This window comes from Thyridium curvatum (genome assembly GCF_004353045.1).
Source record: "Thyridium curvatum strain D216 chromosome Unknown NODE_22_length_467593_cov_81.276643, whole genome shotgun sequence".
Classification (NCBI taxonomy): domain Eukaryota; kingdom Fungi; phylum Ascomycota; class Sordariomycetes; order Thyridiales; family Thyridiaceae; genus Thyridium; species Thyridium curvatum.
The window spans coordinates 258920-279879 of record NW_022156777.1 but is presented as its reverse complement, the minus strand read 5'-3'; the positions used below and the strand labels follow the sequence as shown (position 1 = coordinate 279879).

Sequence of the window (20960 nt, the reverse complement as noted above, 5' to 3'; positions counted from 1 at the left end):
CTCGAGGCACCGAAACTTGGCACAAAGCCATCAGATCATGTGCCAGTTCCTGGCCTTTGATTCAGGGCCCAGTTTCCCTTGGCTTAGTAAAGGCAATCCTTGCCATTGGCCTAATCACGTAACCATTCTGCCCTCCGAGAACAGAGCCGTCTCCTCTCTTGGCATCCGCGACGCCGTTTTGCTCGAGCAAGCACTGCGCAGCATCGATGAGGCCTTGAGAGTCTTCCAGATGCAGAGGACAGGTATCTTGAGAGTAATCAATGACAAGGGACAACAACATTCACGTGGAGCTTGGTCCAAGTCGACAATGCAAGATGTTAACTGCAAATCTGGCCAAAGCCTCTGTCGTTACCCTTCAGAGTCTTCATCAATGCCACTCATAAATTCGGCTCACTAGGCCACACTGCCAGAGCCGAGTCTGCCCATGATAGTGTTGAAACCCTCAAAAACTAAAGAACAAGTAAAATCCTGTACATCATGATGCTCCGCGGAGCGAGCTCCGCCTCTTTGAACCTGTCCGATATCCCAGCATTCGAACACACCCGCGCTCAGGGGGGAATCTCCTATTCGCGCCTTGAAATTGTTGTTGCTGTTGTGGGCAACAAGAACAAACGAATACGCCCTCGGTCAAAGGAAAGAAAAAAAAACTCCTAATGCCCACCTGAACACCATCTTTTTGTAAAAGAAAAGAAAAAGCCCAAAAACACACGGGTTGCACCTTTCTTCATACATTTTCGCGACCTCAAACCTCGTCCACTTCCTTTCTCTGCACGGAAGTGATAAAGTTCTGGTACTGCTCTTCCTCCGACAGAAGCTGCTTCTTGACCGATCGCAAAGGGGGTGTCGACGTTGCCGAAACCTTTGCAGTCCACAACACGCCCTGCATCGGTTCCGGATGCGGCACCGTCTGTAGCCCTTCCGCCTCCTTGTTCGCGGCGCCGTTGACCTCCTTCTCGGTGCTCGACTCCTTTTCATCCTTGTCCTTCCTGGGCAGCCTCATAGCCAAGAGGATGTACTCTGCACGCGTCATATTGTCCATGATGTTGTCCATGTAGCGCCTGACCTCGTCCGGAGGTGCAACGACCCTGGCCAAGTTCTCCAGGTGGCGATGCGTCGTGGCAGAGAGCCGTATCGTGACTGGCTGGTAATAGTCGAGCGCCGGGTCCCCACCGTACTCGGATGTGCTTCCCTTCCTCACAATGAGGAACGAGGCAATCACCTGCTGGCCCGTAGCCGTCTGTAGAAAGTCCAGGATGCTGAACTTGGGGAACAGGTAGCGGTCGCCAGAGCCGCCTGCAAACTCAAACACGACAGCGGAAATGTCCGTTCGCAAGGCCGGAGGCGGTCCTTTCGACCGCAGAGCCTGCTGCGGCACGTGCTGCTGCGGCGGCGGCGGCGTTCTGGTCGGGCCGTTGGCTGCTAGAGCCGGACGGCCGTTGGGCATAACCTGGTGCTTCGTCGTAGGCGACGGCGCAATGGCCGGCGATTGCGTGCGTGGCCCCTGCTGTTCCTTGATCACCTGGTGCTTCAACCTGTCCAGGACGGTCTTCAGATCGGTCGCGTCAGAGAACTGAGGCCGGTTGTCGGCGATGCGACGGACCATCTCCCTAACTTTAGCATCGTCCAGAGCTGCCTTGACCAGCAAGACAACGAGGGGGTCGCTGCCCGCAGGAGGCCGCAGATCTGCAGAGGTCTGCTTGGGGTTGGTCCTGAAGACAATGTCAAGAATAGCCCGGACCTCCTCCGCAAAATATCGCACTGTCCTGCCGTCCACGAGGAGCCGGTCTGCCGATGGGCCTTGGACAGCCCCCTTGCGCTTGCTCTCTGCCGTGATCTCGTCGATGATCTTCTGGAACTTGTCCAGCTCGTATTTGGGGGCGTTGCCGTTGGCAACCCTCTTCATCAGGTCGCGCAGCTGCGGATCTTCTGTAGCCCTCTCCGCCAAAGTCACGATGATCGGGTCGGTGCCGGGCGGATGGGTCATGGGCGCAGGCTTGGCAGCCCCTGGTTGTCCCGGTGGCGGGCTAGGCCCAACGCCGTTGGGTCTCGGGGGTGCATGGGCGGGAGCTGGCGGGATGGCCATTTTTTGAGGCATGTGCTGTTGCGTGGAGGGCGACTGGGCGGGCACGTGCCCTTGGTGCCCTTGGTGCCCTTGAGGCATGTGCAGGCCTGGGGCCATTGGTTGCTGCGCATGTGGCGGAGCAGCATGGGGAGCTGAGTGGTTCATGCCTGGCGGCGAAGAAGCCATACCTCGTGCAGGAGGTGGCCCAGGGACAGAATGCGGCGGAGGTGCATGCGGCGGTCCTGGCGCATGCACGTGAGGGTGCGCCTGCATAGGCTGAGGCTGGCTAACGGGCTGCTGTGGATATGAAGGAGCACCGACAGGTGTAGGTGAATGTGCTGGTGCGGGTGCAGGAACAGGTCCATGTCCGTGTCCCGGCGAAGGGACCGGCACCGGTGCTGCTAAGCCTCCGGGCATCACTTGCGGTGGAGGACCCGACGCTGGCACTGAAGTGGCAGGTCCTGGTACTGGTGCCGGTGTGGGCACTGGCGCTGTCCCTGGAGTCATTGGGGATTGCTGCTGAGGAGGGATGGGTTGCTGTGGTTGTACAGGTGCCGCAACTGGGGTTTGCGAGCGCGCCAGCGTGGCTGGTGCCGCCTTGGCTGGTGTCGACGAGCCCGAGGCGGGAGGGGGCGTCGGGGTCGGAGGCGGTGGCATCGTACCGTTGGGGGGACCGTACTGCATGATGGGACGGAAGGTGGGCTGTGGCACAGGAGGCTTGGGGTTCGGGTCCTTGACGGCAAACATTGTGGCCTCGAAGACGTGAGGCTCAATGGTGATGACCACTGGACCCAGCTTGATCATGGTATCCTTGGCCGGGTTGCCGGGCTCCTCGATGACGACGCCCTTTCGCTTGGACGGTTTGGACCAGTACTTTTCGAAGATGCCCTCGCTGATCCATTGATGCCGCGATCGGTGGAGAGACTCGGCCAAGACACCGCTGCACGGGAAAAAAATATTAGCAACAATGACTGGGCACGCGGGCACGGTCGGACAGCCAGGGAAGAAAAGCGGCATGGGCATGTATCTCACCTCTCTTGTACCGATTGAAATTCCTTTGTCGAGAGCTCGTCGGGTTGGGCATCCTCGACGGTGGGCAAGGGCTTGCCTGGCTGGATGGACTTGGGCAATGGCTGAGCGGGGATCTCGTCGACGGCCGGAGTAGTCGAGGGCGCGGGCGTGACCGAGGTCCGTTCTGGAGGCGTCGCCGTTCTCTTCTTGGCAGCCTGCTCGACACGAGCTGCGGCGCGTGCCGGGAGTTTCCTCTTCTTCTCCATCGCCGGCAGGAGGCCACGCGCTCACCGGGCACTGGCTGCCGACAAGGCGTTGCTTTTCCCTTCGTGGATTAGACGACACAGAAGGCGCCAGTCCGGGCGAAGAGACTCATAGCATGGGGGCAGGGGTCGAGCTGGGACGGCCTGGAGCAAGACGGGAGGCTATCTCGGCGGGAGGGCAGCGAGCATGGGGAGGAAGCTCGGCTCGTCGAGGGCGTTGTTGGTCTGGAGGGTAGGGTGGGAGTTTGGTGAGCAAAGCATGGAGGGTGAGCGAGGATGAATGACCAGGAACAGTCCAGGGAACGCGGGTCTGGAAAAGAGTGGAGCGGCAGCACGCACAGGCGCTGGGAAGCATTGGCGTCGTTGCTGCTTGCTGCTGCACACCTGGGCAGGCACACCCACAGGGCTCGCTCTAACAGCTAGAGTGGAGATTCAAGCGGCCTGCAGCGCACCTATCAAACCGCCGACAGGCTATTGGGCCGTCTAAAGTACCTCCTTCAGCGGGCTCTTACTGGCCGAGAATGCAGAGGTGTGGTGGGACAGTCAGCGGATCCCTCCGCAAAGGCAGAGGATGGATGAGTGAGGTACCTGCCTGCCTCTGCTACCTTCTGCTTTGTGCTGCGGGATTGGAGTGGAATTGTTTGGGCATTTCTCTTCCGGTTTCCGTCCGATTTGTTTGTAGATACAATCCCAGTAATTGAAGCTTGAAAGGGGGGGCGGAAGTGCTATGCAGAGCGTCCCGCTCCTTTTCTGTCTTTCTCTCTCTTTTTTCTCAAGCACGTCGCTTTTGTTGACGAGGACAAATGGCCAATTGAGGACTGTCGATGTCCATTGCGGCTGAGACGATACGCCGACTTTGACTTGGGTGTGGGACGGGCAAATAGCCGCATCGGTTAGCTAGCACGCTTGCAATCCTACCTATGTGCACTAATGGAGAATACAGGGTGACAGGCAGCTGCATAGAAGCTGATGCAAGTCACTCCAGTTAGAGCACTCATCACCGCTAGTCATCCCAGTTTCAACGTCAGCGTACGCCAGGCTTCCGTGATCGATTTGCTCTCTACGAAGTATCCCGTAAATAGATCGAGCAACACCCCGTATGAAGATAGACAGCCCGGCGATGGGCTTGGTGGATAGCCCCGGTCTCTTAGAAGAAGCTTGCTTGTTGCATTTTCCCCATTGTATAATCATTTATACATACATCCGTGCATATTTCATCGCTGTAGATATCTCTTCTAGCCATGCCGGTGTCACCCTGGATCCATGCCGCCTGGGCCATTCCCGCACTTCCCCTGGGCCTGTGGTGCGTCTTCCTCGCGCTCGGCTCGACGCCCTTCTTCCAGAGGCAGTGAGTAGCACAGAATTATTCTCATTTACCTATATGCATGGCTACATGGTACAATGCTCACCGGTCTCCCAGTTTTCTGTACGCCCACAAGATCAAGCCGTTCTGGCAGGATGCCAACAAGCCCGAGAAATGGGGGTTTGCAAGTGAGATTCCACCGTCTCTTGCGCATGATTATTCCTCACTGGTCACTCATTCTTCTGCGCTTCCTTCACAGAGAACCAGGTCGTCCCCTTTTTGGTGACTACCGAAGACGGCGAGCAGATCTACGCCTGGCACGTCCTCCCTCTCCGGCTGTATGCCAAGCATGAACGCAGACTTGCTGCTCAGCCGGGCGGCTTCAGCGACGATGTCACAGCCACGGAAAACTTCAAACTCTTGAAGGACGATCCAGAGGCCAAGCTGATCCTGTACTGTAAGTCATCTGGTCCTTCCTACCCTGTCCAACAACATGGGCCTTTCTGACACCACCTCCCTCTCCACAGTCCACGGTGTAAGTCCCTTATATGCCATATATCAAAGGCATATCTAAACAAGCCATGACCATCCCGTCTCACGCACACAAACTCCACACAGAACGCAGGCCACCTCCCCAACGCCATCCGCGCCCCCTCCTTCCACACCTTCACAGACACCTCCCCCTACCACCTCATCGCCATCGACTACCGCGGCTTCGGCCGCTCCACCGGCTCCCCCTCCGAGGCCGGCCTCCTCGCCGACGCCACCGCCATCGTCGACTTCGCCATCCGCACCGCCGGCGTCTCCCCGCGCCGCATCGTCCTGCTGGGCCAGAGCCTCGGCACCGCCGTCACCGCCGCCGTCGCCGAGCGCTACGCCCGCGCCGACGAGGGCGTCGACTTTGCCGCCGTCGTCCTCGTCGCCGGCTTCAGCAGCCTGCCGACCATGCTCTCGGGCTACGCCATCGCCGGCTGGGTCCCCGTCCTGCGGCCCCTGACCTGGGCGCCGGCGCTGCTGCGCGCCATGGCGCGCCTCGTCGTCGACAAGTGGCCCTCGGCCGAGCGGCTGCGCAGGACGGTCGCCGCCGTCAAGGCCCGCGGCGGCCGGCTGCGGCTGAGCCTCGTGCACGCCAGGGACGACTGGGACATCCCGTGCCACGAGGACGACAAGATGTTTGCGCAGGCCGTGCGGGGATTGCTCGATGGCGATGGTGATGAAGATGACGCTGAGCAGGAGGAGGTGGACGACCAGAAGCTGCTGGAGATGAAGGACAAGCGCACTATCGGCAAGGGCAAGGATGCGTTTGTCGCCGAGTGGAGGGAAGGGGATATTGTGATTAGGCAAGAGCTTTATCCGTATGGAGGTGAGTTGGGCATGCTGTAGTGACGACCTGAATGGGTGGGATTAAATCGGTACTAACATGCACCAGGTCACAATGATATAATGATGTACTCGCCGGTAGTGTTGGAGGTCATGAGAGCATTTGAGTCGGATGATTGAATTGACGGGATAGCTGAGGCGGTAATTAAGCAATCGGCATATACCACTACAATTGGCACTATGCTGTCACTTTGGATACAATACTTTCTCAGCCACTTCAATAGACTAAGATATAAAAGAGACTGCCTGCCTAGGGAATGAAAGCATGAGAGGAAAGATCCATGAACGAGGCGGTTGAGCCACATAGCCATCATACCATTTGGCAAAGCCGCATCAGGCCTCGTCGTAGCCCCAGCCAAGCTGCCGATTGACCTCGTTCATCGCATTCACGCCGGCGCGCAACATGCCAAGCCCAGCGTTGACAGCCGAGCTGCCGGTGTCAAACGTAGGCTGGGCGCCCTCGGACGCGATCAGGTCCTGCTGGTTCAGCTCACACTGCCGCTTCTCAAGGATGGCCTTGTTGAGCGCCCGGCCCCAGAGGTTGTACCACTGGTCCTCGCTCAGGCTGATGTACTCCTTGCCGCCGTCCTCCCGGGGCCGGGAGAAGGGCCAGTCGACGCTGACGACCTCGAACCGCTTGGTGCGGACGAGCAGGTACGGCCAGGTCAGGAGGAAGAGCAGCGTGAAGGCGCACAGCCAGAAGATCCAGGTGGTCAGGCGCCACCGGTTGGTGCGGCACGCGTTGAAGACCTCGACCAGGTCGTCCTTGACGGGGAAGGTGACCTGCACGCGGCCGCGGTAGTTGCTCGCGCGCACGAGCGCCTCGATCTTCTGCCGCACCCTGTCCTCGTCGAAGCCGACCATGCGCCGCCGGACGCTGAACGCCTTGAGCCCGGCGTGGCTCGCGCAGTAGAGGTGGCACCACTCGGCCAGCGTGGGCTTGTCGCCGCCGCCGACCTCGAGGTCCTGGCTGGAGCCCGCGGCGCGCGTCTGCAGCACGGTGCCGCGGCGCGCCTTCTCGTAGTTCTCGACGGTGCGCAGCTGGCGCCACGAGGCGCCGTTGGTGGCGTCGCTGAAAAGGTACGGCGTCAGGTCGATGCGCACGTCGAAGTCGGTGACGCTCTTACGCTCCCGCTTGCCGTTGTTGGTGACGGTCGCCTTGTGCTCGCCGTGCACGCGGACCGAGGGCCGCGGCGGCTGCACGGCCCAGGCGCGGACGTGCTTCTCGAGGACGGCGGGGACCGTGTCCAGCACCGGGTTCAGGTACCACTGCCGGCCGGTGGGACCGTCGGTCACGTAGGCGGGGAGGATGTCGGCGTCGGCGGAGCTGGGCAGGAGAGGCGCGGCGCTGCTGCTGCTGCTGCTGGCGGCCGGTTCGTCGATGTCGCTGTAGAGAGGAGGGAGGTCGTCGACCTGGAGCTCTGGAGCGTCGTCATCGTCTTGGAATGGGTGGTGGCGGTCAGGCTGCGTGTGGAGGGACACGGCGTCGTCAGCAGGCCGGTCCGCTGATTGCGAGGGCTTGCCCATGGTGGCGGATTGATGATAGATTGCTCGAGGTGGGACAAAAGGTGAAGGGGGGTTGAGACAATTTGGGAGTAATGTTTCGTATTACAAGCCTAAAGGAAAAGGGAAAGAAGGGAAAGGGCATCCCAATGGAATTGGGTTCTGAGAGGAAGAGGGGGCCTTTCTGGGTTTTGGGCAGATGGTGAGATTCATCAGCTCGAGGCAGCAGTGGCGCAGCCATTGGCGAGACCGACCTTTGACAGTCCAGCCATACTTCTTTTGGGGGCCAATGCCGGCCATGGCAGGACTGCCTTATCGTGCACTTCAAATTGACTGGCAGCTATCATCAACAGCATCAGTGTCAAGCACATGTATCTGTCTCTCTTCCCCGCCTCGCCCCTACTAGGAGGAGCTGTCTCCTGTTTGGCATTGTGACAAGCTCCCTGTCTCCTCCTCATCGATGTAAATCAATAGACACCAATCTCTCGAGGTCGTGTCATCCTGGAAGCGGCTGTCCGCCCAGATTCCAGTATCGAAACAGAGCTATGAGTGAACCAGGCATAATCCATCTCTTCAGATGATCTCTACTGAATAATGATCATAATATAAAGGGCGAAGCAAACGAGCCTGGCTTATGAAGTAACTTGTACGTTCTCTCGAAATTGTGCCCCGATAAGATCTGATAGACACGAGTGTGGGGTCGGGATCCGAAGCTCTTCAACTTTCCAGCCTGCTGTCCATTAAATTACCCCACCAAAATTCAACCTTGAGGACAGCCCGCATAGTGCGCCAGCCTCGGAAGGTCCGACCTACACTATTCACCCCTTCCTCGTTCCTCGAGACGACCAGCTCTCCCCTTCGCACATTGATCTCCTTGAAGATCGTCCCCCCTCGAGGCCGCCATGTCGCAAGAGTCGAAACCCACCGACCCGGTCAAGGAGGAGGCTGCCGAGGAGCTGCGCGAGGCCATCGCCGCCGGCAAGCAGCCCGAGGTCGAGTCCGAGGAAGACGATGCGCCCGAGGATGCTACCGCCGACGCTGGCGCCGCGGCCGGGAGCTCGTCCAAGAAGAAGAAGTCCAAGAGGAAGAAGGTCAAGGCCGCGCTCTCGGGCCTGACGGGCAAGTCCGCCGACCCCCAGGCCGACCTCAAGAAGGCCATCACGAACCTGCCCCCGGCCCAGCTCGCCGAGCTGATGAAGCTCAACCCTGCCCTGGCCGAGGAGATCTCCAAGGCCCAGGCCGAGGGATCTGCTTCTGGTGACCCCGACGCCTCTGCCCTCGAGGCCCTGAAGCGGCTCAACCTGCAAGACATCATGACGGGGCTGGCGACGAGCGGCAAGAACATCAAGGACATGGCGAGCTACAAGTTCTGGGCGACGCAGCCCGTGCCCAGGTTCGGCGAGGAGCCCTCGGCTCCGATCGAGGAGGGCCCCTTCAAGATTCAAAAGGTCGAGGACGTACCCAAGGAGCCGTCCAAGCTCGTCGACGGGTTCGAGTGGGACTTCCTTGACCTCACGGATAGCAAGCAGCTCGAAGAGGTGTACGACCTGCTGTCGGGTCACTTTGTCGAGGACGACGAGGCCATGTTCCGGTTCAGGTACTCGACCGCCATCCTGAAGTGGGCCATGATGTCTCCCGGGTGGAAGAAGCAGTGGCACCGCGGCGTGCGCGCGACCCAGTCCAAGAAACTCGTCGCATTCATCGCCGCCATCCCCCTGGAGCTCCGGGTGCGCAAGAACACCCTGCACGCCTCAGAGGTCAACTTCATGGTCGTGCACAAGAAGCTGCGCTCCAAGCGCCTGGCGCCCGTCCTGATCAAGGAGATCACCCGCCTGTGCAACGTCGACGAGGTCTGGCAGGCCATCTACACCGGCGGTGTCGTCCTGCCGAGGCCGGTCAGCACGTGCAGGTACTTCCACCGCGCCATCAACTGGCAGAAGCTCTGGGAGGTCGGCTTCAGCCCGCTGCCGCCCAACAGCAAGCCCCAGTACCAAGTGCGCAAGTACGCACTGCCCGACCAGACCGCCATCCGGGGTCTGCGCGAGATGGAGGCCAAGGACATCGAGCCCGTGCAGGATCTCCTCATGAGGTACCTGAAGCGGTTCGACATGTACCAAGAGTTTGACAGGGAGGAGGTGGAGCACTGGTTCCTCCACAAGAAGGACTCGGGCGACGAGCAGGCCATCTACACCTACGTTGTCGAGGTGAGCATATCCAAGTCTCTTTGACTCTCCTCTCGCAACATTGCTAACAAGAACGACACACAGGATTCAAACAAGAAAATTACCGACTTCTTCTCCTTCTATGCCCTGGACTCGTCGGTCATCAACAACCCGAAGCACGACGTGATCCACGCCGCCTACCTCTTCTACTACGCCACCGAGGTCGGTCTGACCACGCCGGTGGACAAGACCGCCCTCAAGACGCGCCTCAACGCCCTCGTCTCGGACGCGCTGATCCTGGCCAAGCGCTTCAAGTTTGACGTCTTCAACGCCTTGTCTCTGATGGACAACGCGCTCTTCCTGGAGCAGCAAAAGTTTGGCCCCGGCGACGGCCAGCTGCACTACTACCTCTTCAACTACAACGCCAACCCCATAGCCGGCGGCGTCAACAAGAGGAACCAGCTGGACGAGGATGGGCTGAGCGGTATCGGCTATGTTATGATGTAGATTTTGTAGCATATACTGGGGCTGTTTTTTCCACATGAGCGTGCGGCCAATACAAAACATATGACATAGAGAGGGTGAAAAACGAGTACAAAATTATTCATGCAATTGCCATGATGCTAACGAATGCTCTTCCGTCTGTCCCTGCTCTACTCCTAGTATGCCCCAACGCCTGCTGTGAAAAGGTAAAGAAGACGTAAAAAAGCCCAGAGAAATCTAGTCTAGTCCCCTAGTGAGGGTAACAACATAAAACGTCGTCAATTAAGTCACAACCGCCCGTCCAGCTTCTCGCCCGCCTCGAACCGCTCCCTCAGGCACTCGTTGAACCACTCGCACCGCTCGACGACGGGCGCGTGGCCCACGCCCTCGAGGATGTAGCTGGTCCCGGGCGCGATGTACTGGATGAGCTTGCGCCCGTGCGGCACCGAGATCATACCATCCTCGGTGCCGTGCATGACCAGGATGCGCTCGCGCCCGACGGCGTCGGCCATGGCGGCCAGCTGCGCGGGCGTCTTGCGGTGCCAGCCCGCCGCGATGAGCTGCAGCAGGAAGCCCCTGGTCGTGAAGCGCCGCGCGTCGAGCCGCTTGTGCATCTCCTGCGCCACGAAGCGCTGGTAGTTGGTCTCGAAGGCGCCGTAGGGCCACCCGGCGCCCGAGGGCGGCGGCGCCACGCGCGGGGTGCCCTCGGCCGGCACGCGCGCCTCGTCGGCGCGGCGCAGCCAGTCGCGGCTGAAGAGCTGGTGCGCCGCGTCGCGGACGGACCTCTCGAGGCCCTTGGGGATGAGCAGCGAGGCGCGGTTGGCCATGTGCTCGGCAAAGGTGCCCGTGTTCTCGACGGCGGCGGCCGTGCAGCACAGGCTCAGGCTGCTGAGGCGGTCCGGCGCCAGCAGGGCGAGCTCCTGCGCGATCATGCCGCCGAGGGACATGCCGACGACGTGGAGCCGGCGGCCGGGGCTGTCGAGGAAGCCGACGTGGCGGACGACCTCGAGGGCGTCGCGGGCCATGTCCGAGGTCGAGTAGCGCATGAGGGGCACGTCCGAGTCGCCCATGCCGCGGTTGTCGATGAGCAGGACCGAGTAGTCGCCCGCGCGCTCGTGGCCGAAGTAGAGCGTCTGGCGCTGCCACGCCGTCTTGAAGGCGGCGAGGCCCATGATAAGCTATTGTGAGGGCGGAGAGAGGGTTTAGCTGAGTAGCTCCGGGAACGTTACGAGTTGGTCTTGATTGGAGGCGGGCTTTGACGTACGATGACCTTGATCGGCCCTTCGCCGTGGACTTCCCAGGCCAGGTTAAAGGGCCCGCCACGGCCTTCGGCCACGGGGATGCGGCCGCTGCGGGTGGGCTCGAGGGCCCATGTTGCGTCCGGGTAGGACGGATGTTTGAGTGTGGCTGCGACGGTGGGCAGGTCGGCTCTGGGTTGGCGGTTTGATTAGACAAAGGTATGGATGATATGGGTTTGGCAAGGGAGCTTACTGGGTGCCCATGCTGTTGAGGGCCGGCTATATTCTTTGATTATCTGGCAGATGAGTGCAAGGAATAAACTGCTCGACTTCTCGTGGCTCTCGATTTGGCGAGGGGGGGAGCTGCTCAATGACGTCGAGGACCTAGTTACCAGGCAGTATCACCTGGATCTCATGGAGATGGTGCAATTGAATAAGGTATTTCTAGGATCTAGGGTCTAAGGACTTGGGACGAAAAACAAAATGACTTTTTAGTAGGACTCGAGGCACGCGACAACGTACATACGTATTTCAGGTGTCATCTCAAGTCCTTCGCTGCACACCACCTGCAGTTGAGGAGTTGCAGTGCACGTCAGACCCGCAGCACATGGCGGACCGAGGCTCCCCCGCCCATCCCACGTGGCGGCGGTCCGGTGCTAAGCTTCCATCAACCAGTCCTGGTGCTTCATAAAGTCTTATTGTATATAAAATCATAATCATGATTTAAGATGACGCGTTTATCTAGTCACATAAATTCATCTTGGCAGATTATGAAGCAGTCGGACCTCTTATACATCCTTTCATCTCGACTCAAACCACCACCTTGTCTCCGTAGCATGATCATTTTAGGTACTTTAGTAAACACTCAACACGGCATCGAGGCTATAAGGATATGTAGTGTGGAATGACGAATGACCAGAATGTACGCTTTACAATGCACGTTTCAGATACTTAATGTTACAGAGGTAATGGCTCCTGCCCAACGTCCTCAATCGAGACTCCACGACCCTATCGTCTTGTGAAGAGGCCTGCCACAGACTTGAACACCAACTGCACGATGCCCTCGACGCACCGCCTGTGCTTGGCCAAGATGTACGCCGCCCCGGCCACGACCGGCACGCCCACCGCGCCGATGAACCCGCCCACCAGGATCCTGCCCTGCTCGTCGCTCTTCCGGACCACCTCCGAGTAGCGCTCGTTGCCGAACGAGACCCGCGCGTACTTGGTCTGCCACCCCAGCTGCGGCAGGTGCACCGACAGCATCTCCTCGAGGTACTTGCGCAGCTTGTACGTGGGCGACAGGACCGAGGACCGCATCTCGACGTAGTTCTGCAGCGCCAGCTCGTTGATGGCGTGCGCGTCGGGCACGCGCTGGGCCGTGTACTCGGCCAGCGCGAGGGCCCGCTGGTCGGCGGCGAACACCGCCTTGTCGGCCTCGCTGCTGTCGTCGGGGGCGTTGGACTCCTTGAGGGAGTGCTTGTCGAGGATGGAGAAGAGGATGCGGACGTCCTCGAAGCCGGCGTTCATGCCCTGGCCGTAGAACGGCACCATGGCGTGTGCGGCGTCGCCGACGATGACGACCGACGACGAGTAGTGGTAGGGCTCGCACTTGATGCTGATGAGGGGCAGGTGCGGGTTGGTGTTGAAGGACTTGATCAGCTCGTTGGGGGGGATGATCTCCGTGACGCCCGGGAAGTGCCGGTCGAAGAAGCTGGGGACACCGGCGGGGTTGGCCTCGAGGGTGGCGAACTCTGCACTCGGCATGAACAATGTGCACGTAAAAGAGCCATCCTACGGAGGTTGTGTTAGCATCCGATAGATCTGGATGAGTGTGGAAACACCACTCACGTCACTTGGAATGGCGATAAACATAAAGTCCTTGCCGGGCCAGATATGCAGGTGGTTCGGCGAGATGCGGAACTTGGAGGCCGGATCGTCCTTGGTGGCCCCCTCGCGAGGCTTCAGGTGGAACTCGCACCACAGTGTATCGATGTAGTCCTGGCGGTAGTTCATCCGGACATACTTCATCAGATGGTACCTGACGGCGGAATGAGCCCCGTCGGCGCCGATCATAAAGTCGAAATCAACTTCGACTTCCCGCGCGCGTCCCGTGGACTGCCCGGTGCCTTGCACCTCAAACCATGCCTTATGAGACCGAAAGTCGGCACCGGTCAGTTTATGGTTGAAGAGCAGCCTCACGTTGGGCATGCCCTCCAGGATGTTGAGGATTTGCTTGTTGAGGCCAGCACGGTCGATGGCGTAGTTTGTCTGATACAAGTCAGCTTGAGCAAGCTGGTTGTGAGTAGTGGTGAGTCATACCCTGCCATGGGCGTCATAGTCTTGTGAGTGTTCGTACAACTCTCCTCTCGGACCCCGGCCGTGGATCATGCGGCCCTTCAGCGGAACAGTAGCCTCAAGAATCTCCTCTAGGAGACCTGGCTTCACTTGCCGGAGGGCGTTCATGCCTCTCTCGGCCAATGCCAGGTTGATGGACTTTGTAAAGTTGAGTGGCGTGGTTGTGGGGTCTCGCAAGTCTTGGTTATGTATAGTCAGTCATCGCAGCCTTGTCATGACAGTTGGAACGCAGAAGGAATAGTGGGGGTTGTATAATGCCATCGATAGAGGGCCACAGCGAAGGCGAGGCCTTAACTTGTTGACCATCGCTGACCGAGCGGAAAATGTGAATGCTGGACAGACTCACCAGCTCGGAGGTCGTATACCTCAACTTGATGGCCTCTCTGGGCGGCATACAATGCAGCCAGCGAGCCGACGGGCCCAGCGCCGACAACAATGACTTTCTGTGGGCTGCTCATGTTGACTGAGACTCCAGGCTTGACGAAGAAAAGACCAAGAGAACCTTAGCCTCTCAGAGGTAGATGGGTCATGTATACTGGGAGAGAAAATGAGGCCATTGCCGGAGTGAAAGGGTGCCAATATTTTCCGGCTCTTTTGCTGCTGACTACTCCGGGCCAGACACAGCACAGTCAAATGTTTAGTGTGGATCCGTTGGACCCTTTTTCGTCCTCCCAAGACTTCCTTCCGCCCATTTGCGGGATAGCGCTTGCAAGGCGACAGTCGGGCGCATCCACTGGCAGAATACCTACCATATTTAGAGGAAGGAATACGACACCCACAGGTCGCACAGTTGCTAAGTTGTGTCGCGGGGTACATGGAGCTTTGTACAGGGCTCCGTACTGGTTGACTCTCTGCCTGCCCGTGGTGACTGGTGGCTTGTAGACCGTACGATTTAGCAGAAAAATTGGATTTCAGTGTGAAAATCTAGTGGGGCCGCTCGATCATCAATTCTGCCCGCCAAATCCATGCACCTAGATTTCTTTGTGTGGACATTTGTGTGAAGATCTCCAACACCGCCCAACATCTTCTCTGGGCTGGCATCTTGAGTACAACACCGCAGGAGAAGAAGGTACACTTTCGTTCTTAGACGGCCTGCTTGCAAGAGGTTCTCTCTTCATCACCCTCACATTACCACTCACCACCGCCAGACACTCTCTGCCGCAACCATGGCCGAGGAACCGCCCACGAAGCGCAAGTGCTTGGGCGTTGACTGCGAGAACGACGCCAGCTCCCTGCAGTGCCCGACGTGCCTCAAGCTTGGAATCAAGGACAGCTACTTTTGCTCACAAGACTGCTTCAAGAAGAACTGGGTGAGCAGCCCGCCAGACCGAGGGTGCCGTCCGAAAGCAGACTGCACAGCACGACCCGGACATGTTGGAAAGCTAACGACTGCCTCGGCGCTGATCTAGGGCACGCATAAGTCGATGCACAAGCAGGAAAACAGTATTTTGCACCACTTCATTCCTCCAAAAGTAGTATCTAAACCTGATCCAGAAACCGGATACTACAACCCCTTCCCCGCCTTCCCCTACACCGGCCCTCTGCGACCCGTCTATCCGCTGTCCGAGAAGCGCACCATCCCCAAGTCCATCCCCCACCCGGACTACGCTGCCGACGGTATCCCCAAGGCCGGCCGCTCTCTCGGAAGGGCGAACAAGATCGAGATCCTCGACGCCAAGGCCCAGGATGGCATGCGCAAGGTGTGCCGCTTGGCGCGAGAAGTCCTGGACATTGCTGCCGCCGCCCTGCGACCGGGCATCACGACCGACGAGATTGACGAGATCGTCCACAAGGCCTGCATCGAGCGCAAGGTACGTGTGGGCCCATGGCCGCGCTGCGCGGGGGATCAGAGCTCGCAAGGGCCCTCGCTCCGGGCGCATTGCTTGCTACGAGCCATTACTGACATTGTCTAGTCTTACCCGTCACCTCTCAACTACAACCACTTCCCCAAGTCCGTTTGCACCTCTGTCAACGAAGTCATCTGCCACGGCATTCCCGACAAGCGGGTCCTGCTCGATGGCGACATCGTCAACCTCGACGTTACTCTGTACCACGAAGGCTACCACGGTGACCTGAACGAGACCTACTACGTGGGCGACCGGGCCAAGGCGGACCCTGATACGGTGAGGGTCACGGAGACGGCGAGGGAGTGCCTGGAGGAGGCCATCAAGCTGGTCAAGCCCGGCACGCTGTTCCGCGAGTTTGGCAATGCCATCGAGAAGCACGCCAAGAGCCGCAACTGCAGCGTCATCCGGACGTACGTGGGCCACGGCATCAACACCATCTTCCACTGCCCTCCCAACATCCCCCACTACGCCAAGAACAAGGCGGTGGGCGAGTGCAAGCCGGGCATGACCTTTACCATCGAGCCCATGATCGCGCTGGGCAAGTACCGGGACGTGACCTGGCCCGACAACTGGACGAGCACGACCATCGACGGCAAGCGCACAGCACAGTTTGGTAAGTTTGGTTGTTACGATGACTCGGAGAATGGACAAGACTGACGAGTCGTTGGTACAGAGCACACACTGCTGGTCACGGAGACGGGCGTCGAGATCCTCACCGCGAGGACGGCAGACTCGCCGGGCGGGCCCATACCCATGCCCACGGCACAAAACGGCGAGGCCAGGGCGTAAAGTTGGCGTAGGAAGGAAGAAAAGAAAAGAAAAGCAAAACAAGCATGGTAGCGTGGCTTTTATCTGATTCGTACATAGCACGGCACTGCAGTGGGGTGTGGGCTGTCTCTGGCGTAGGTGAATAGCATCTTGACGAATGTTCAGTGATGGGTATGACTCTACACCATTTGGTAGAGCTGTCTATCTATGGTCATGGGTTGAGGAGAGGATAGAACGTGTGAGTTGCCTGCCTGGTCGGAAAGTGATGAACGTGTCGTCTCCAGTGTGGAGGATGGCAAAGGCCAGACACAACTCCAGCAAACACATGTGATCCTGCTCCATACCCATACGAGCCAGCAACCAGCCAGACCATCTAGTGACATGCTTGATAAGGCAAGGGAGTTGACTGATGGCCGTGTCCAGCCAGACACACTCGGGTCACGATAAGGTAAGCGGAGACTCACGGATGGTATCATTGGCGGCAGACAAGGACAAGAATTTCCCCACCACCAAAGCTACACCACTGAGAGAGAGCCACAGAGCCTGCCTGCCTCGAAAAAATCGGCACAAGCTAGCACTGAATCGAGTCTAAGAGTTTTTGGAAAGGTACCTTGCACGCCCAATCCACAGCCAAATGGTACCTCGATTCCTGACTTTTTTTTTTGAATGCAGACTCGTGCTTCTGGTGTCATCATTTGAATTCCGCGCAACCGCCGGCCTTGCCTGGGAAACTTTTCCTCCTCCTCACCACCACCACCGCCAACCAACCCCCCAACCCCATAATTGGAGGCACACAACACCCACATCCTCCGCACACATCTTCTTCGAGGCTTGACCATCTCGTCGACTCCGACCTCCATTCCGTTATAGACGCACATCCTGCCACCCCAGCGAGCTACCGAAACCCGCACGCCCGACCAGAAGTCGCACCTCAACTGTCCTAGATAGCCCTAGCTTGCTTCGGGAGACCCCATCCAACTTTACTCGCGCAATAGCCAACCAGCTCTTCCAAGGCCTCGACCCTTAACCACAAACAACCACCGCCTCGTTGCCGCAAGATTAGAACTTCTTGCGACCTCCGACCGCACAGCCCAATCCCCTATCTGCATCTATCGGCGCACCAGATCCATCAGCTCAGTCACAATGTCGGGCGAAGCGTGGTTGTTCCTCTTTGCGGTGTTGATCAACGCTGTCAACCTTTTCCTTCAGGTCTTCTTCACCATCATGTACAGCGATCTGGAATGGTAAGGTTTCCCCCACATTCACCTCATGCGACTGGCGAACCCGCGCCATGGTTCTCGTTGAAACTCTGGACCGTTGCTGCACGGCTACAGCAACAACAACAACATTAGCTTGTGTCCTGGCCTACGTCATAACTGTCTGGATGCTTCATCCACCTGCGCAAGGTCTATCAGAAACTCAGTGATGCTAATACTTGTCCTCGTACAGTGACTACATCAACCCCATCGATCTCTGCAACCGTCTCAACACCTACATCATCCCCGAAGTCGCCGTCCATGGTTTCCTGACCTTCCTCTTCCTCATCAACGGTTACTGGCTGCCTCTCATTCTCAACCTGCCGCTCCTGGGCTGGAATATCAAGAAGTGAGTCTATTTAGGGACTTGTGAGGTCGTGTGTACATATATCTAACTGGATTTTCAGGATCGTCGACAACGCCCATCTGCTGGATGCTACCGAGATCTTCCGCAAGCTTAACGTCCATAAGAAGGTGAGCTCTGGCCTTTGCGATACATTGGGTGTCAATACGCTAACGACGTCGGCAGGAATCATTCACGAAGCTTGGTTTCCACCTGGTCATGTTCTTCTTCTACCTGTACAGCATGATCGTCGCGCTCATCCGGGACGAGTCGTCCTAAGTCAAGCCTTGCATGACAAACTGTCTGTTACTTGATGGCACGACCGAGGAGTCGACACCGGCATCCACACATGCGCGGCTGTCGTAGTAGGGCGGACAACCTTGCAGCTATATAGTGGTTGTCGAGACTGCCGTAGTACTTAGCACTGTTTAGGTTTTACATGGGCTGTGACTCGTGCTATCTAGACATGCTGGGGGAGGGTTCGGGCAAGGGAAGTTGTTGAGGGAAGACGGGTGATGCGTAAGATCAGGCGCTTTTTGTGCGAGATTTCTACAATTCTGGAGGAGAGGCGTTTGGGGCGAGGTCCTGTTTACGAAGAGATTAATGTCCATGCCATGACTGGGTCGGAAAGCCGGTTGCCTGGGCTGGCTTTAGGCAGGTGTGGATGATCGCCTTGTTGAGCAGCTCTCCACTGGAGCTAATTGAATAATGCCAATACCCACGGATGACCCTTTATTTAACCTTGATGATATGGACCAGTTGCACGAGGGCGATGCCTTTGGTGGGACAAGATGCAGAATCTCTCACAGGCAGGCATCAGGTCAGCTGTGTAGGCCAAGAGATATGATGCGATGAGGCTCAAAACGGAGGATAGCAGGACCTTGTAGCGGGCTGGGCGCCACGTGATTCCCCATTGGACCCCCTGTAGTACAGTAACCTACAGGCGACTCCAGCCATCAGCCCGCTGAAAAATCGACGCTAAAATTTACTGATCGCGCCCAAACTTCTACGGCAAAGTTGAGAATCCTGATCTCGATACACCCAACCGCCGACAGCTCTGCAACACACAACTTCATCACCTCGCCCGCCTCTGCACCAAACCCCACGATGGCAGGCTTCGGCGATTACCCGCCAGACATGGCGCCCCAGGACGCGCTCATCGTCAGGTCCCAGGCCGAGCCGGACCACGCCGTCGTCCCCTACAGTGGTGAAGACCTCGCCCGGCCCAGGCTGGGCCCCGCGAACCCGTTCCGCGACGAGACGGCACAGGCCACGCTGAAGCGCAAGAACGTCATGACGGGACACGCCGAGGAGACCTTCATCAGTGAGCACACGTTTCGCAGCAAGCACCGGGCCGTCGAGGGCCGGGGCGGGCCGGAGCGCGCCGCGCTCACGAGCAAGCAGATCAAGGAGGAAGCTAAGAGGCTGCGCGCGACGAGAGAGGGCAAGGGCGACGCCCTGGTCGCGGACGGTGACGGCGCGTACGTGGGGCCCTGGGCCAGGTACAGGCGGCCCGAGTACGAAGAGGTCGAGGAGGGCGCCGAGCTGGCCAGCGACGAGGAGTACGAGATTGTCGAGGAGGACGAAGAGGAGGACGACGTCGTCCAGAGCGGCACGGTGCTCTCGGCGCCGGCGCCGGCACTGGCGAGGAGGAAAGAGGTCGAGGACCTAGGCGACGAGACGACCACCTTCCACGGGGCGGAGGAGTACGACTACCAGGGACGGACATACATGCACGTGCCGCAGGACTTGGGCATCGACCTGCGCAAGGAGCCCGGCAGCGTCACAAACTACATTCCCAAGAAGCTGGTGCACACGTGGAAGGGCCATACGAACCCCGTTACGGCGCTGCGCTTCTTCCCCAACTCTGGCCACCTGATGCTGTCGGCGTCGGCGGATACGACGGTCAAGATCTGGGATTGTTACCACGAGCGCGAGCTGCTGCGGACCTTTTCGGGCCACTCCAAGGCCGTCTCGGACATCAGCTTCAACATCGACGGCACGCGCTTCATCTCGGGCTCGTACGACCGCATGATGAAGCTCTGGGACACGGAGACGGGCGCGTGCGTGTCGCGGTTCACGACGGGCAAGACGCCGCACTGCCTCGTCTTCAACCCGTCGGCCGAGAACAGCCACGAGTTCCTGGCGGGCATGTCAGACAAGAAGATTGTCCAGTTCGACACGCGAGCCGGCAACGAGCCCGTGCAGGAGTACGAGCACCACCTGGCGGCCATCAACACCATCGTCTTTGTCGACGACAACCGGCGCTTCATGACTACGTCGGACGACAAGTCGCTGCGCGCCTGGGACTACGGCATCCCCGTGCCCATCAAGTACATCGCCGAGTCGTGGATGTTCCCCATGACGCGCGTCGCGCCGCACCCCTCGGGCAAGTACGTCGCCTACCAGAGCTCCGACAACCAGATCCTCGTCTACTCGGCCACCGACAAGTTCCGCCAGCACCGCAAGAAGTCCTTCCGCGGCCACCACAACGCCGGCACGGCCATCGACGTCAGCGTCTCGCCCGACGGCCAGTTCGTCAGCAGCGGCGACTCGGCCGGCTGGGTGTGCTTCTGGGACTGGAAGACGTGCAAGATGTACGACAAGATCCAGGCCGACAAGAGCGGCGGGGCCGTGACGTGCGTGCAGTGGCACCCGCAGGAGACGAGCAAGGTGGCGACGGCGGGCGCGCAGGGCGACATCAGGTACTGGGATTAAGGAAAAAGGGGGTGCGTGCATCAATGATCATCAATATGCACGACGATTGTTTTGGGGGGTGCATGGTTTCGGCGTTCATGAGTCGGAGTCGGATACGGAAGAACATTATCTTTTTTCGAGACACATTTTTCTTGTTTTAATATACTGAGATACCTTGAAGTATAGACCTTGCCATCTACTGTTCCCTACCTACCTAATTCTTCAACCCCGTGCTTCAGTACCGGCAACGGCTTCACTCGGACAGTCGATGCTCCGCGAGTGTGGATGA

General features: G+C 58.7%; 8 protein-coding genes across 8 annotated transcripts; 5 read left to right on the top strand and 3 right to left on the bottom strand.

Annotated features, from left to right (window-relative positions):
• Positions 1-742: 742 nt before the first annotated feature.
• On the bottom strand, positions 743-3339 carry E0L32_004599 (uncharacterized protein; the record flags this gene model as incomplete). The annotated part of the gene is made up of 2 exons (XM_031139028.1): positions 743-3002; positions 3095-3339. 2 exons carry the CDS (start codon positions 3337-3339, stop codon positions 743-745), a joined length of 2505 nt encoding a protein of 834 aa, XP_030997033.1.
• A 1238-nt stretch (positions 3340-4577) lies between these two features.
• On the top strand, positions 4578-6022 carry E0L32_004598 (uncharacterized protein; the record flags this gene model as incomplete). Its single annotated transcript, XM_031139027.1, has 5 exons — positions 4578-4684; positions 4757-4827; positions 4899-5096; positions 5167-5174; positions 5258-6022. The coding sequence occupies 5 exons, from the start codon at positions 4578-4580 to the stop codon at positions 6020-6022; spliced, it is 1149 nt and encodes a 382-aa protein (XP_030997032.1).
• Positions 6023-6352: 330 nt separating this feature from the next.
• E0L32_004597 (uncharacterized protein) lies at positions 6353-7546 on the bottom strand (the record flags this gene model as incomplete). The annotated part of the gene is made up of 1 exon (XM_031139026.1): positions 6353-7546. One exon carries the CDS (start codon positions 7544-7546, stop codon positions 6353-6355), a length of 1194 nt encoding a protein of 397 aa, XP_030997031.1.
• Positions 7547-8424: 878 nt separating this feature from the next.
• E0L32_004596 (uncharacterized protein) lies at positions 8425-10191 on the top strand (the record flags this gene model as incomplete). Its single annotated transcript, XM_031139024.1, has 2 exons — positions 8425-9726; positions 9790-10191. 2 exons carry the CDS (start codon positions 8425-8427, stop codon positions 10189-10191), a joined length of 1704 nt encoding a protein of 567 aa, XP_030997030.1.
• A 263-nt stretch (positions 10192-10454) lies between these two features.
• Positions 10455-14218, bottom strand: E0L32_004595 (uncharacterized protein; the record flags this gene model as incomplete). Its single annotated transcript, XM_031139023.1, has 6 exons — positions 10455-11345; positions 11432-11597; positions 12478-13196; positions 13254-13673; positions 13725-13939; positions 14107-14218. 6 exons carry the CDS (start codon positions 14216-14218, stop codon positions 10455-10457), a joined length of 2523 nt encoding a protein of 840 aa, XP_030997029.1.
• A 708-nt stretch (positions 14219-14926) lies between these two features.
• On the top strand, positions 14927-16396 carry E0L32_004594 (uncharacterized protein; the record flags this gene model as incomplete). The annotated part of the gene is made up of 4 exons (XM_031139022.1): positions 14927-15070; positions 15170-15571; positions 15674-16220; positions 16281-16396. The coding sequence occupies 4 exons, from the start codon at positions 14927-14929 to the stop codon at positions 16394-16396; spliced, it is 1209 nt and encodes a 402-aa protein (XP_030997028.1).
• A 1122-nt stretch (positions 16397-17518) lies between these two features.
• Positions 17519-18253, top strand: E0L32_004593 (uncharacterized protein; the record flags this gene model as incomplete). The annotated part of the gene is made up of 4 exons (XM_031139021.1): positions 17519-17619; positions 17825-17980; positions 18039-18105; positions 18161-18253. The coding sequence occupies 4 exons, from the start codon at positions 17519-17521 to the stop codon at positions 18251-18253; spliced, it is 417 nt and encodes a 138-aa protein (XP_030997027.1).
• Positions 18254-19081: 828 nt separating this feature from the next.
• On the top strand, positions 19082-20692 carry E0L32_004592 (uncharacterized protein; the record flags this gene model as incomplete). The annotated part of the gene is made up of 1 exon (XM_031139020.1): positions 19082-20692. The coding sequence occupies one exon, from the start codon at positions 19082-19084 to the stop codon at positions 20690-20692; it is 1611 nt and encodes a 536-aa protein (XP_030997026.1).
• Positions 20693-20960: the final 268 nt, after the last annotated feature.